Consider the following 17,277-nt stretch of genomic DNA (forward strand, 5'->3'; position numbering starts at 1 on the left):
AAATATCAATAAATGGGAGTAGAATAAACATCCGTGGTAATTCTTCATAAATGACAAGTAAATCCAAATATTGCTCAGAAGAATTTTAAGAAATTTCAGATATATTAATTTGACTGGTACTTCATACCTTTTCCTGTATCTAAAGATGCTGGCATAAGAGAAATGATCATCAATAATGTATGGTGTAATCACCAATTAAAGGTGCGATTTCCTCCATTCTTATTGTTGTTATATAAAATATTGGTTCCAGTGTGAAGTGATGAAGCTGTTGTAAACGATATATTAACAGTAATATTTCTAACTCCATTTTTTCAATAGTTTTATTATATTTTTGGGTGATTTGTGGATTTTCAGTTTATTGAAGTAGGAGCTACAGAAGGAAGCCTCCATTATTCCACTTCCAGAGAGCTGCTTCCCACAGAAGTGTTTCATGAGCTAGAAGCCTGGATTCATCATCATCATCATCATCATCATCATCATCATCGTTTAACATCTGTTTTCCATGCTGGCATGGGTTGGACGGTTCAAATGGGCTCTGGGAAGCTGCACCAGGCCCCAATCTGATCTGGCAGTGTTTCTACAGTTGGATGCCCTTTCTAATGCCAACCACTGCGAGAGTGTAGTGGGTGCTTTGTACATGCCATCGGCACAGGGGCCAGAGGAGCTGGCATCGACCACAATCAAATGGTGCTTTTTACATGCCACCCGCACGGAAGCCAGTCAAAGCAGCACTGGCATCGGCCACATTCAGACGGTGCTTTTTAAGTGCTATGGCACGGGGGGTCACAACTACAATTTCCATTTGATTTGATTTTGATGTTGATGTTGATGTACTTGACTCAATAGGTCTTCTCAAGCACCGCATGTTGCCCTACATGTTTTTATATGTTTGTAGTAATCATCAAATTTCAAAATGTATTCAACTGACAGTTGAGTTCTTGAAAACTGTAGCATACATGTCTATGGATGTGTGTTTGAAATACTCACTTTGCAGCTAAGAGATTTCAGCTTTGACTCTGCTGAGCCCCTCTGAGTAGGTACTTCTCCTGTAGTTTTGAGAGGACCCCTACCTTGTGAAGAAATGTGGGAGACACTGTGCATAAGCTTGTCTTTTATATACGTGTGTATGCATGCATGTATGTGTGAATATGTGTGTATGTATGCATGTGTGTGTGTGTATGTATAAAGGCGTGTCTTTATATTGGCACTGCATCAGGAATGATGCAGGAATTTGTTTACGTCAGTTTTGTTAGCAGCTCAACGAAGGAGAGACATTCAATAAGATAAGCACCAGACTTAAAAATAGTAAGTATCGAAGTTGATGGGGATGGACTAAAATCCTTCAGAGCATTGCCCCAGCTTGGTTGCAGTCCAGTGACTGGAACAAGATAATGAGTGAAAGAATATTTCAGTGTGTGTGTGTGTGTGTGTGTGTGAATTTATAATCAATATTTATATACATAAACCCACACACACATGTGTATGTATACATATATATACATACATATATACACACGTACATATACCTATATATATATCTGCATATAAGCGTGTGTGTATGCACATAAATATATATATATATACACACACGTGTGTATGTGTGTGATTGTGAATGTATTTGTGTATTCAAAAGCTTTAACCTGTTGCCACTCCCAAGTTTCCATTTCCTTGGACGTTCTTTGAGGTGAAAGGTATGAGGTTATGTCAGTCACCTCAATTTACATCTAAGGAATTTATTATTCAGAACAGCAATAATATGAAGTCTTAGCTGTGTACAATTGAAAAAAATAAAATATACATACATATATATTGTGCATGTATATACACATATATATGTCATTTTTTCTGTGTGTCTTTATAGGTGTTAATGTTTGTTATTTTGTGTAGGTGTGTGTTTGTTAGCATGACTATGTGTGCGTAAGTGTATTAATAATATAGAAAACAGCTAAGATTTTCATATAAGCTATGTTTTTAACAATTTATGAGGCATATACAAAAGAGCAAGAATCCAAACAATAACATATTTATTCATTTTCAATTCATTCTGGCTGATTCGAATGTGAATATAGAAATTGTGGTTGTTTTTCATCATCAGAGAAAATCATTGCTCTTTTGACAATGTGCATTCATAACACACGCTTGCAATTCATTGATGCAAGGGGACTTTGAGACATCACAGTGTTTGCATGTTTCCACCCCATTGTAGGTCTTTTCAGTCAAATTACTCCACTGGTCTGATGAGTGGAAGCATGTGGCTTGATGGGTAGGGTATTCAGTGGGACTGAACCTGGAACCATGTGATTGGGAAGCAAACTTCTTACTACACAGCCATGCCTGCACCTATATTTGTTTATTTTCAATACCTTATGGCAGATTTAAACATGAATACCTGATCACTATTATTTTCATTATTGAAGAAATCTCCTCCTTTTAAATGAGGCATGACCTAGTGATTATAGGGTGTTTCACTTACAATTGCCAGATCATGGGTTCAATTCCCAGATGGGGCAGCACGTTGTGCTCTTGAGCAAAACACTTCATTTCACATTGCCCCAGTCCACTCAGCTGTAAATAAATAACCCCTGTGACAGACTAGCTTTCTGATCAGTGGGGGAAACGTTGGCCTACTCGCCCAGCCAGCGGAGTAGCATCATTTGAAAGCTAAAACAATGCAAAGTGCATTGTGACCAGCAGTATGTAACAACATCCAATAGTTTGGTCAGTTATGTGATCACATCATATTCATAATACAGGATTCACTGGCATAAGGGAACTTTGAGATATCCCAGTGTTTCGCCCTGATTGTATGTCTCCTCAGTCAAAGCTATCCCACCACACTGATGAAGCTAACAAGAGTTATAGCTCTTGCTTATAGAAATCAGCAAACATTGACTGATTAGAAAATTACTATATGTAAATCTCACATCGAGAGATATTCAGCACCTCTGAATAAACAGTTGAGGACGAATGTTGCTGTAATTTAGCCCCAGAAGACATCGTCTCCAGCTGGCTGTATTACACGATCTGTGTCCTTACATTTTCGAACAAGGGAATCTAACACCCCCACTCAGCTCAAAACAATATCTGTGTATCACAATTTCTGGGTGATTTCCCTTCATCAGCACAGAAATCGCGATACACAGCTGAGTGGTCTGGAGTAACATGGAATAAAGTGTCTTGCTCAAGGACCCAATGCATCACCATGAATTGAACTCACAACCTTATGATCATAAGCTGATTACACTAACCACTAAGCTATGTGCTTTCACTTTCACCCTAACCACCACCACCACCACTACTACAATCGCCCACCATCACCTCCACCTTCACCACATCTGCACCTGCTCCGCCAACACCGCTACCACTAAACATCACCCTCACTCTAATTCTAACCTTAATCCATCGCCATCTCCAGCATCCCTGCCACACCATCACTACTATCACCTCCTCCACCACCATCATCACCTTCACTATCACCATCATCACCTCTTCCACCATCACCATCACATCCACCGTCACCACCACATCATCACCTCCTCCACCACCATCACCTCCTCCACCATCATCTTCATCACCTCCACCACCACCATCACCTTTTCTACCACTACCATCATCACCTCTACCGCCACCATCACCTCCACCATCACCACCTCCACCACTTCATCACCTCCTCCACCATCATCACCTCCACCACCACCATCACCACCTCCACCACTTCATCATCACCTCCACCATCATCATCTCCACCATCACCACCACCTTCATCACCTCCACCATCACCATCGCTGCAGTTTAATCATTGTATTTCATCTTTATTCTTTATTCTGTATTTTGGTTTCTCTTCTTTCTCTTCCTCTCGTCCCTTTGTCTTTTCATCCGTTTTTTAAATTATCTTTCTTTCTTTCTTTCTTTCTTTCTTCTCTGCAGTGCAGGATGTGCAGCGAGGCAAACAAGAGCTGAATGCAGCTGCCCTGGAGAATGCTACAATAGAGATGCAGAAGAGACTTGAGATCATCGATCGCATCCGCGTGTTGACGGCCACACAACAGTGCCACAACACCAAGCTGTTTGACACGACTGAAACTTCTGGATCAGGCTTACTCGGTGAAATGTCACTGGCTGAGGTGAGCCAGTAGTCTTTTTCTTCTTTTCGGGGATCGGGACGGGGATTAGAAAGTGGTGGGTAGGTGGGGGGGATTGGTGGGGGGTTGGTGGGGGGGTGATTGGTGGTGGTGGTGGTAGTGGTGGTGATTAGTGGTGGTGGTGGTGGTGGTGGTGGTGGTGGTGGTGGTGGTGGTGGTGGTGATGAAGATGATAATGATGAGGATAATGAAGATGATGATGATGATGACGATAGTGATGATGACAACAACAATAACGACGATGACAACAATGATGACAACTCGAAATACCATTATCATATGAAATATAATATTAGATTCCAATAAACATTTCACTTTTATTATTGTTATTTCACTTAAAACGTCTCAATAATTCTTGGTTATTTTGAGATATTAAATAAAACACATAGACTGATTGTATTTTTTTTTTTTTTTTTTTTTTTTACGTATTTCTACAAAAAGTTTTTGACATTTCCATCCATATTATATCAAGATCACTCTCAAATCTCTATTCATGGATGATGATGGTAAAATTCTTAAGATGTGTTTCTTTGAAAATATTTCCATGCGACCCTCATCATCTTTTTTAGAATTAAAATTTCTTTGGTTGATTCTGTGGTGAGTTTATATTTTGTTTTTATTTTTATGTCTTTTCATTGTTTGTTTTACCAAGAATGTTCCGCATTCGTTTCTTCTGTAGCTACAAGAGAGATTGGCAGTTATGAGAAGGTGGGAACAAGAGGACCAAGAAAAGAAACGCTATGAGATTTTATTGTCTAAACAGGTGAGCATTTGATTGGGGGAAATAAATTGGTGGTGCTTTGAGTGTTGAGTAATGCTGAGTCATGTTGATTGATTGACTGAGTAAGTTCTTTTAAAGAACTAAATAATACACTTCAGTTCTATATTTAAGAGATGAGGAATTATGTACATTATTTACATTTGACGATATTTGTCTTCATCTTGTTTGTTGTTAACACAACATTTCGGCTGATATACCCTAGAGCCTTCATCAGGTGTCTTGGGGAAATTTCAAACCTGGGTTCTCATTCCTAAGGTATTTTTTTGATGTTATTATTGTTGTTGTTATTATTATTATTATTATTATTATTATTATTATTATTATTATTATTATTCAGGTCACTGCCTGGAATCGAATTCAGAGTCTTGGGGTTAGTAGCCCATGCTCTTAACCACTACACCATATGCCCATAAACATACACACACACACACATATATGCATTTATGTGTGTGCCCATGTGGTGCCACGTAAAAGCACCCAGCACACCCTGTAAAGCAGTTGGTGTCAGGAAGGGCATCCAGCCGTAGAAGCCATACCAAATCAGACTGGAGTCTGGTGTAGCCCCCCATCTTGTCAACTCTAGTCAAACTGTCCAGCCCAGACCAGAATGGACAACAGACATGAAATGATGATGATGATGATTTATATATATATATATATATATATATATATATTTCTACTATTTTCATTCATTTTTAAGACTCTGAGCTGTTCTTTATGGAAATTTAGCTGGCATTATTTTGATTCATTGTATGACCTCATGCCAGGGTCCTTCCTCCCATCACAAACACGAGATGATAAATCTCTATGTATGTCATAGGTGACCAACCCAACAGAGATGGCACTGCAGCAAGATGTTGATGATGACAATAACAATGATAGTGATGACGATGATGATGATGATGACGGTGATGACGATGATGATGATGTTGAAGAGAAGGATAGCTTCAAATTTTGGAATAAGGCTCAGTACTTGACTGGTACTTTATTTCATCCACCCCCAAAAGAACAAAGGGCCAAGTCAACTTCAGCAGTATTTGAACTCAAAATGTAAAGAGTTGAAAGAGATGATCTATTAGCATTTTGTCCAATATGCAAATGATCCTGGCAGCTCACTACCTTCGTACTGAACTTTCTTGCATACAACTTGAATTTTTCAGATCAAAATTGTGGGAGGGTCCTAGTCGATTACATCACCTCCAATGGTATTTATTTCATTGACCACTGAAGGATGAAAGGCAAAGATGACCACAGCAGTATTTCAGCTCAGAATAAGAAGAGCCTGAAGAAATGGCACAAAGCATTTTGTCTGAGTACCATTCTAATGGTTCTGTCACCTTACTGTTTTAATGATTGCAATAATAATCATCATCATCATCATCATCATCATCATTTAACATCTGTTGTCCATGGTGGCATGGGTTGGACAGTTTGACCAGGGGTGGTAAGCTGGAAGGCTGCACCAGACTCAAGTCTGACTGGGCATGGTTTCTACAGCTGGATGCCAACCACTAATAATAATGATAACAACAACGATGGATGATGATGATGATGATGATGATGATGGTGGTGGTGGTGGTGGTAGTGATGATGATGATGATGATTTCTGTTATTTTCAGGCATCACAAGAACTAATTTCAGACACATTAGATGTTATACTGAAACACCGTAATGAAAAATCCCAAATGACATCTCTGAGGTTAGTGCTTCTCTCTCTCTCTCTCTCTCTCTCTCTCTCTCTCTCTCTCTCTCTCTCTCTCTCTCTCTCTCCTCTCTCCCCTCCCCCCTCTCTCTTTCCAAACACACACATGCACATGAGAAGAGGGTGTGTAGGTGTTTATGTATATATACATACATACACACATGAGGGAATACTGAAACTGGGCTTAGCTGCTAGTATATATATATATATATATATATATATATATATATATGTATATATATAGTCATGTATCTGTGAAATAGCAATTATGCTATGCCATTAGCTCACCTGTCTTCAGGTTGTTTCTTTCTGTTCTTCCATTCCTCCACTTCCTGTTTACTGATGCAAAAATCAAAAAGAGATGATGAAAGAATGATTATCAGAGCCCGACATTTTCTTTAAAGACTTCAAGTATGTCCCTGATGTTGTTGTTGTACGAAAATTCTTTGGAATTGCTGTGGTGCCATACTATTTGGTAATCTGTTGTCATGTTGTTTCCTTCCATTCTAATCCTCTGTTCCTTGTTTACAGGCGCCAGAAGCAAAAAGAGGCAATAAAAGAAGATTCCCATTCTAAGATATATGATGATGAAATAAATGTTCTTCAGAGGCTGTTAGAAGAGAAACGGTCTCGAAGACTAAAGTGCATGCAGCCATCTTCAAAGCAAATCAGCAGAAAGATCTCACCTCACAAACAGGTATTTATGTTATGATTATATGACAAGAGAGTTAACAATTTCAGGCCTAAAACCACCAGAGACATGTTACCTTCAAGAAAAATAGGCCCAGCACTGTTACATACATACATACTTTTAGATCCTTGTATTGGATATATAATGTAACAAAGCAGGTGGTGGGGGAGAAAGTATAAACACAATGCCTCACTATGACTATTACACAAGACTCAATGCTCTATATCAGAGGCTCACAGTGAACTGCTTACCAACACAAACTGCTGACGACCTGACAATTATCTATTTAATAGAAATGTCTCAGTTCACTTTTGGTCAGAATCCTTCCACAACATCTCCCCTTAAAACTCCAAGTTTTAATATCTCTTATATTTAAGGTTCAATTGCAGTATTTCCGTTCTTTTCCATTTTCTGGTGTTTGGGTGTTGGTACTTCAAATATGTCATACAATACTTCCATAGGGATTTCATTTCTTGCTTTTGTTTTTTCTGTGAATATTTTTTTTTTTTAGTTGGCTAATATGTCTTTTGTATTCAACATAATTTCCTTTTACCAGGAATATCATTCATTCTTCCAGTTTGTTTAATTATTACACCGTCTTCCCAGCTTTCTTTACCATGTCTACAGGTTTTAAAAAAACTTTGTCACCTAACTTGAAGAATTTTGAAGTATTTTTGTTGTTCACCTTTTCTTTATTTTCACTTGGTATCAGCTTATTAAAGACAGATCTGATCTTTCTCTGCCAGTGACATTCCTGACGGTGTATTTGGATTAAGTGTTACTAGGTACATTCTTAGAAATTGTTGAAGTACAAAATAATCCATTACTGCATGGTGATCACTTATAAGCTTTAAGCTTATAAAATACTATTATTATTATTTACAGGAAAAGTCTGTCATACCGGCCATGACGAAGGGAAATAGCCCTGAAACTCGAGTCGCCTTTATATATATATATTTATATTTATATATTTATATATTTGATCCTTTATATTGAACACTCAATATTTCATCTACATTCAATACTTTCTTTCATGGTGCCATCCATTTTTATTTTATTTTATTTTATATTGTATATTGTATATCATATTATATATTGTATATTCCATATTCTATACCCCACATTAGTTCTGCAGGAATATAAATAAAACATAAAAAACAGACAGTGTTGGAACTCTTTTAAGCAAAATAATATATTCCTCTATACACAATCATACAAAAAAAACCCACCTTTTTTGTATTTATTTTTACTCGCATATATATATATATATATATATATATATATATAGTGATTGAATGGGATCTATTTAAAGACCAAAGCATATCAAAGTGAGGCACACCCTGATGGTTTGACAGTATGACACAGATCACTAGGTAAACGATCCATTCCATTTGTGAAGGGTTCATCAATGAAGGAAAGACCACTGGTGCCTGGTAAGCTGCAAATCCAAGGGTGTGTCAGATCAGGTGGAACTTTCAGCATGGCATCATATAATAATAAAAATACAGACAAATGAATTGCAGGGTCTCGGTACAATGTTTCATTTGGAGATTTTATTATAAGGAGCAAAAAAATTATATATATTATCAGGACTTCTAACTCTGCATAAAATTGGCCATGAACAAAGCAGGATTCTTCAAAATGGAGTCTAGAAACAATTAATGTTTATTATTAGGATTTATAAATTAACATGGTAAAACTTGGACATTCTGGAAACTGCAGTTTTCTTGTAAATTGGAGGGACATATCTGTTGGTTTGAGTGGAATTCTCAATATTATTACATCATCTCCTTTGTTACATCCAGTGAAAATAATAGTCTTGATAACATGTAGCAGGAAGTTCTTAACAATCAGTCTCGTGCCATTGCATCGATGCCACTGATCTAAATTTCACAGCAACATTTCTGGAGATCTCTTGTTTTTTTTCTTTTTTTAACTGAAATCTGTGTGGTAGTTGATTTGAAGGCTCCAATGAATTTGTAAAAAACCCTTCAGGTTAGGGAATTAGTTCTTCTTGATCCACAACACTGTCTATTGATTTGTAGATATTGATTTGTAGGTATTGATTTGTACCTATGTCTATTTCCTGGAAGTGCCTGCAACACACTGCCATTAAGACTGAAACATTTTCTCTCTCATACAACCACTTGTGTTTAATTAATGATGTTGCAAGTTGAGGAATATATTTGATATCAATTCTTCTGCTATCTTAACCACTGCGTTTATAGGGGCTGGGTTCATCGCACTATCAAAGAAGGAAGGAAACATTCCTTTCCCTACTGGTCTCCAAAGTGATGGACACTCCTGCTGGTAAACATTTGGAAGATCATAACTTACATCCAAAGCGATGACGACTTAAGGCAAGTATAGATTTCATTGGCTTTTGTTCCTTTAGGGATCATTGGCAGGATTTGGCAAAAGTCACCTGACAGTAGTGCCAATGCTATTCTTCCCATTTGAGAGCCATTCTCATGCAAGTCTTGGAATGTCTTACCTTTAGGCCTCCAGAACACAATGCGTGCACCATTGTGCATACATCCTAGTCAGTTACTTAGTATCTTTTAAGAACTTGTCCAGTTCCCAAATTCTTAGCAGTATTGCAAACAGGCGTAACATTTGTGCTCAATTCCAAGAGGAATTTGTTGTATGGGACCCAGGAAGGAGCTTGGTGTCAATACTTGAAGAATCAACTGCAATGACTATGTCAACAGACTTTGACAAGCGATGACCTATCAGGAATGGTTTTACGGTTGCACCACAAACATCAAGGAAGGAAATTCCAGCTTCTCATTGCCAAATTCTGTCAAAAGGAGCAGACTAGACTGTTCTTTAGCTATCAGGGAGTTTAGATTCATTGCCATCATCATATTCTTTTAATGTGCTGACATTATATAAGGATTTCATTTCAAAATTTTTGCTGTGAGAATTGTTTCTTTTGGATTTTGTGCTTTCTGTGATGCAGACACTTGAGTGAAGTAAAGCTTGTCACCAGTTTTTACAAGAAACAGTAAGTTGAATGCTGGGATATCTTTATGAATGAACAAGAAAATAACTAATTGCCAGAAAGTCTTGTTGTTGATGCATTATCCTTGCAGGAACTAGGATACTTCATTGCAGCTGTTTTACTGTAGCAGAACAAACTTTGCTGTGTAAGATACTCTGTTGATATTTTTTACAGACATATTTTGGTTTATTTTGCTCCTACTCTTGTCTCTAATGAATAGTCTGTGCTGAGTGATACATTCTCCATCAGAATAAGACTCAATCACTCCTTCTGATGAGAATTAATCTATCTAACCTACATCCGCTGATTCATAGATGATCAGGCTACTGATTGGTTTCCCGAAATTAGTGTTGGAAATGGTTTGATAATTTGCATCACAGAACTCTGATAGCTTTGATCCCTTCTTGAGATGGTTCGCCTGAGTGTCCTCTATTAAGCCTCTTTATATTAAAGCATCTGCTGGACCATTTTCGTACTAGCTAACCTTTTAAATCTATTCCTTCAGCATATGAACACAGCATTCAAAATACTGGCAAAATACTGCCTGGGATTATACTTAATGACCAATATCTTCACAGAGGTACAGACCAACCTCCATACCCTCTGGAAGATGTGAACTTTATTCTCCTCTCTGTATTCTTCTATCTACTATTTTATTCCTTTATAAACTGAATCTTTCATATATACTCACCTTGTTTCTGATGACTGAATACCCAGTGTACAGACATGCTAGCCTATCACTTGGGATAATCCAGAAGTAGCTGTAAGACATCCAATAACTAATTAATTAATTAACTAGTTAATTAATTACTTCAAATTCACCTTACTCTAATTAAATATTCTAAATGGCCTGAGATACTCGTCCTACCTTGATTTTTGTTGTCCTTTTTTCCTCTAACACACACACATATATATATATATATATACATACCGATCATGTCTGATAATTAAGTTTAGTAAGTATCCAATGAAGATACCATTTCTCTCTATTTCAACCATGCATGATTTTATACAAGGCTTGTGTAATTTTTCACACATAACTCTAAATGTGATTTGAAGTAGAATGCTACAGAAGCAAAGGTAATGAATATTAAACTTATGTTATAACTGATATCTTTGTCTTTATCTGATATATATATATATATATATATATATATACACATATATATGAGGTCTGATCAATAAGTATCCAGACTGTTGCCATAGTAACAAAGCTAAAGCATGCAGAGTAAAGCTGCTTGGTAAAGATTAACCTTGAACTCTGCTGTGCATGCGTACTAAGTTTTAATGTTCTAGCTCACTTCTGCTGTTTACAGCAGTGCTTGGAAGGAAGGTGTGCAGCATGTGATCATCGCATTGACCACGACAGAGAAAGTTATCATGGCAATACTTGCTCAGAGACCTACACAAAGTTGCAGAAAGTGTATGGGAGTGTATGAGCTGCACACCAGTGTATGAGTGGTCAGACGTTTCGAAGATGGCCAAGAAAATGTTAATATTGACAAACATTCTGGGAGACACACAACCAGCAGAAGTGAAAAAAACATCACAGATTGCATGCTACTGAGGAGGGGAAATTGTCGAATTACCATCTGTGAGTTATCAGAGGATGTGCAGATTAGTTACGGTTCAGTTCAATCCATTATCACTGAAGATTTGAACATGAGATGTGTGTCTGCTAAGCTTCCACCAAAACTGTTTTCAGCTGACCAAAAAGATACTCAGGTTTTGGTTGCATAAAATCTCCTAATTATAATTATATATGTGTATATATATATATATATATATATATATATATATATATATGTATATATATATATGTATATATACACACATATATATACATATATATAATTCTACACACACACACACACACACACACACATACCTGTAAGCATAATATGTATATTTATTATGTATGTTTTACCTCGTCTCTTTTCAAAGACTGGAAAATATATGGAACAGGAAGACTCATGCAAAGAGAAAGTAATCAAAGATATCCATGTGACATTTTATCCCACTGCTAGAGAACAGTCTCGTTAACGAAGAAAATTGTGGATAATTAGAGAAATAAATCTATTCTGTTGGGTTTAATTTTCGTTTCCTGATTTCTGAAACCTAGGCATTTCTTCAAAGCTTATAGAGAATATGTGTGTAAGCATGTATGAATGTGTGTGTGTATGGGTTTGTCTCTGTGTGCATGCATGTGTGTGTGTATGTATATATATATATGTGTGTTGCATAAGTATAAGGGTAAAAAATTAAAATAATTTATTACAAGTCGTTCACATGCTTAATAAAAGTCATAAGACATAAAATATTTTATATAAGAGTGTATAGAGATGAGTTACAGCTACCAAATTAATTTATTTGGTTGTTAATACCAAAGCTCGAGTATAGGGTTAACTAATTTTTTATTCACTCTAGTGCCTATTAGCAGCATACGTTAAGAATTCCTTTTTTCATGGTTTGGGTTTAACTGCCCTATTTAGCATGTAAGAAGTCCTGTCAAGAGTCTTCTCTCCATGTATAAACCTTTATACACTCATATGTGTGTGTGTATATATATATAGCAAGAAATTGAGGTTATGAGAGGTAATGGTGTCAAAAAGACCCAAAGGTGTCAGGTAATGCTGAGTAAGCGCTATGGACAGACTATAATTAAGCTCCAGGTTCGGTGATTATGTGAATGAGGAGTCCAGCATGGGCCATATGTCAGCATGCGTATATATAAAAAATTAACAGAATGAGATAAAAATCTAAGGCTGTGAAAGATATCAGAACATTTATAAAGAGAAGGTCTTACAGCTGTTTCCAGGATATTTTATATATCCCTTCATCGGAGACAGTGTGAGAAAATGGTTAAGCAATAGCTCTGGGGTCAATTTGCTCGACTAAAGGCGGTGCTCCAGCATGGCCACAAGCAAATGACTGAAACAAGTAAAGGAGTATATATATATATATATATATATATATATATATATATATATATATATATATATATATATATATATATATATATATATATATATATATAGCTATTAGCATCTCACACGTGTGTGTGTGTCATTATAAGTATGTGTAGATGCACAGTTATTCATACTCCTGCATACACACATCAACATGCATCAGCATTCATATGATATGCAGGTATATGCATAAGTTCACATGGTTATATGTACATTTGTATGCGTATATACAAGCATATATCTGTTTATACAAACTTGCTTCTCATATAGACACACGTGCACAAGCATGCATGCACATGTGCAAGCTTAGGGTTGCAGGGAAGAGACTCAAATGTCCATATTGATGTGCATGCACTTGCACACTTATGGTGAGGTGCACATCTGCTTACACGAAGTTGTGTTTCATTCATGTGGTGACGGTGGTAGGGGTGGTGGTGGAAGCAGCAGCAGTGGTGGCAGCAGCGGTGGTGGTGGCAGCAGCGGTGGTGGTGGCAGTGATGTTAATAAGTATGATGATACTGATAATGATGATGATGTCGAAACACATGCACACACAGGGAACATTCCTGTACAGAGACTTAAACAAAAGGAGTCGACTGAAACAGATTCAAGCTTCCATGCATACATGCTCATCAGTGCACATGTACATGTAGCACATGCATCATGCACATGCACATTATATCGCTGAAATTCGTATGCATATATATTCATAACTATGCTCAGTGGACACATGTATGTATACACACTAGCATGTCTTCACGTTCCCACTTGTATATATACATACATACATACATACATATATATATATATATATACATATATATATACATATTTACATATATATATATACATATATATATATATACATATACATATATATATATACATATATATATACATCTATATATATATATATACATATATGTATATATATGTGTATATATATGTATATATACATATATATATACATATATATATATATATACATATATACATATATATACATATATATATATGCATACATACATACATATATATATGCATATATATTTATATACATATGTGTGTATATATATATATATATATATATATACATACATACACACACACACACACACACACACACACACACACATATATACATATATTCGTGCATTTGCACACATACAACACCTGCATGCACATTTGTGCATAGAAATATGCACTTGTGCATGTTGAGATGTAAAGGTATGCACATTCGTTCTCATGAATACCTGTTCAAATGCAAGTTAATGATGAAAAGCCAGGTAAATCTGGTAAGTTACATAAAAAGGAAAAAAGATTTATGAATTATGTAATTTACATCAAAGCAAGGAATAAGTCGGACAAGTGAAGACTAAAGATAAGTAAGGTACAATAAATCGAATGGGAAAATGTGATAATGAATAATGAATGATGAATGATAGCAGGGAAGAAAAGATGATAAACCTGGAAAATTAAATTTCAATTAATTGATTGAAAGGAAATTTGCTTAAGCAAAAAACAATAATTAAATTGGTAAATGGTATTAAATAGTAAATGCATAAAGGTGGTGTTGCTTCCCAACCACATGGTTCCAGGTTCAGTCCCACTGTATGGTGCCTTGGGCGAGTGTCTTCTACTATAGTCCCAGGCTAACCAAAGCCTTCTGGATGGATTTGATAGACCGAAACTTAAAGAACCTCATTGTATATATATATGTGTGTGTGTGTGTGTTTGTCCCCCACCCTTACTGTTGCTTGACAACAGGTGTATACATTCCCGTAACTTAGCAGTTCAGCAAAAGAGACCAATAGAATATGTACCAAACTTAAAAACGCAATTACTGGAGTGAATTTGTTTGACTAAATCATTGTTCAAGGTACTGCTCCAGCATGGTCGCAGTCAAATGTCTGAAACAATTAAAAGCTAAAAGATAAATTTGGTCTCGAGAAATATCAGATAAATAAATCTGAAAGTATGAAACAAGACAAGAAAAGACTGGTGAGGGTGGACATGGCAAATAACTGAAATGGCTAGAGCTCTTCAGAAAGGAGATTGAAAAAAGCTAACAAAAATGTCTGCCATCTCTCACAGTATTTTAGTTTGTCAAAACCAAAGATGGAAAAAAATGTCTTACATTTTAAAGTATCAGATAATGGTCTAGCAACCGTGGGCAAAGTGCAGCCTGCAGCAGTTTCCGAATGGTATGCCCAATGTAAAAAAAAAATTGCCTTGAAATTTTTTAGTAGTTCTTCCCACATGACGATGATGTGTCATGTCTCAAGTGGTTTGATTTTTGAGAAAGGTTGGTGCTGCAATGATTTCTGATTAACCCATGCAAGTATGAAAATGATGATATATATTGAACAATGTCATTATCATAGTTTAACATCCGTTTTCCATGCTGGCATGGGTTGGACGGTTTGACAGAAGCTAGCAAGACTCCACTTGTCTGTTGTGGTGTGGTTTCTATGGTTGGATGCCCTTCCTAATATGCCAATCACTTTACAGAGTGTGGACTGGGGGCTTTTTGCATGTTACTGCTTATGCAGCACCAGCACAAATGTGTTTTATGTGTCACCACAACCTGTAAAGGACAAGCCTGAATGTATGTAACACACGCATATCTGTAACCTTTCATGGCATATCAGTGATTATCAGTGATTATCAGTGACAATAATCTTTACACAGATGGATCAATGTTCAGAAGTTATTGATGGAATTTTAATAAATCAGTTAATCCTGACTTAAATTTATATCAAAGAATAAAACAGTTCATGAAAAGCTTACTGAATGAGTTTTGTTGCATGCTAGAGACATTTTTTTTTTTTCAACAGCATTCTCTGTACAGAATATCATATTTCCTTTTAAAAACCAGCTTCAGCTGGAGATATCAGATTGATATCTGTAAAGGTTCCTGAAGAAATTTCCATCTTGGATTTCTCTCAATTTGATCATTTTGGATATTATTGATAATTTCTTGGGTTGATTATTGGCAATCCACTGACTGTGAGTGTATGTATATATGTTTGTGTATATAAATAGTTGTGTATGTGTGTCTGTGGTATGTGTGTGTGTGTGTGATCATTGTCATCATCGTTTAAAGTCTGTCTTCTATGCATGCATGTATAAGATGATTGACAGGAGCCAGCCAGGTAGAAAACTATCCCAGGCTACTGTGTCTGTTTTGGCAAGGTTTTTAATGGCTGGATGCCCTTCCTAACACCAACCAATCTGCAGAGTTCCTTTCAAGTGTTGGGCCTCATGGAGACAATGACCGAGAGCTTTGGCATTATGTCGTGCTTGAGAAGAAGACCCATCAAGCTGAGCAAAATCACAGTTATGGCAGATACCAGTGTCATGCAAATGGCACTCGTGCCATTTGCATGTAAAAGCACCTTTTACACTCTCGGAGTGGTTGGCATTAGGAAAGACATCCAGCTGAAGAAACCATGCCAAATCAGACAGGAGTCTGATGCAGCCTTCCAGCTTGCTAGCTCCAGTCAAACTGTCCAACCCATGCCAGCACGGACAACAGACATTAATTGATGATCATCGTCATCATTTAACACCCACTTTTCTATGCTTGCATGGGTCAGAGAGAATTTGTTGATGCTCTGCCGGTCTCCAAAACTTACTTATCTTCAAGCAAGGTAATATTTTCCTATAACTAGACATGACATCCACAGAAAACTTGATCTAAGCAATCTCACTTGCAATAACAATGTGATTTGTTTGCAGCTATCATGTTATGTCTAGACAAGTATACACACAAACAAACGTACACACACATATCTGCATATACATATGTATACATTCAAATACATATGTCCATAGACATACATACATATATACACATATATACACACATATATAATGTGTGTATTTGTGTTCATAACATTTACTTGTAGCATTTCAGTGTATGCACCAGTTTGTGTAATCGTTTGTCTTTCTCTCTTAAAATAAATCATTTTCTTTTATTAATTTA

General features: G+C 36.5%; 1 protein-coding gene across 5 annotated transcripts in view; it reads left to right on the plus strand.

Annotated features, from left to right (window-relative positions):
- Positions 1-17,277, plus strand: part of LOC106867705 (cilia- and flagella-associated protein 99) — a 169,284-nt gene that overhangs the window by 139,127 nt on the left and 12,880 nt on the right. For 2 of the 5 annotated variants that reach the window (XM_089362947.1, XM_089362948.1), the window contains 5 exons: positions 3,928-4,124; positions 4,822-4,905; positions 6,543-6,622; positions 7,157-7,322; positions 9,545-9,695. In XM_089362947.1, the coding sequence (XP_089219073.1) occupies positions 3,928-4,124; positions 4,822-4,905; positions 6,543-6,622; positions 7,157-7,322; positions 9,545-9,667 (650 nt within the window). In that variant the 3' untranslated portion in view covers positions 9,668-9,695. Of the gene's footprint in view, positions 1-3,927; positions 4,125-4,821; positions 4,906-6,542; positions 6,623-7,156; positions 7,323-8,201; positions 8,477-9,544; positions 9,696-12,264; positions 12,415-17,277 lie in introns of those variants that run through there. The other 3 variants (XM_089362950.1, XM_089362949.1, XM_089362951.1) reach the window with 3 other exon arrangements.

Source organism: Octopus bimaculoides, chromosome 14 (genome assembly GCF_046866305.1).
Source record: "Octopus bimaculoides isolate indiv1 chromosome 14, ASM4686630v1, whole genome shotgun sequence".
NCBI lineage: Eukaryota > Metazoa > Mollusca > Cephalopoda > Octopoda > Octopodidae > Octopus > Octopus bimaculoides.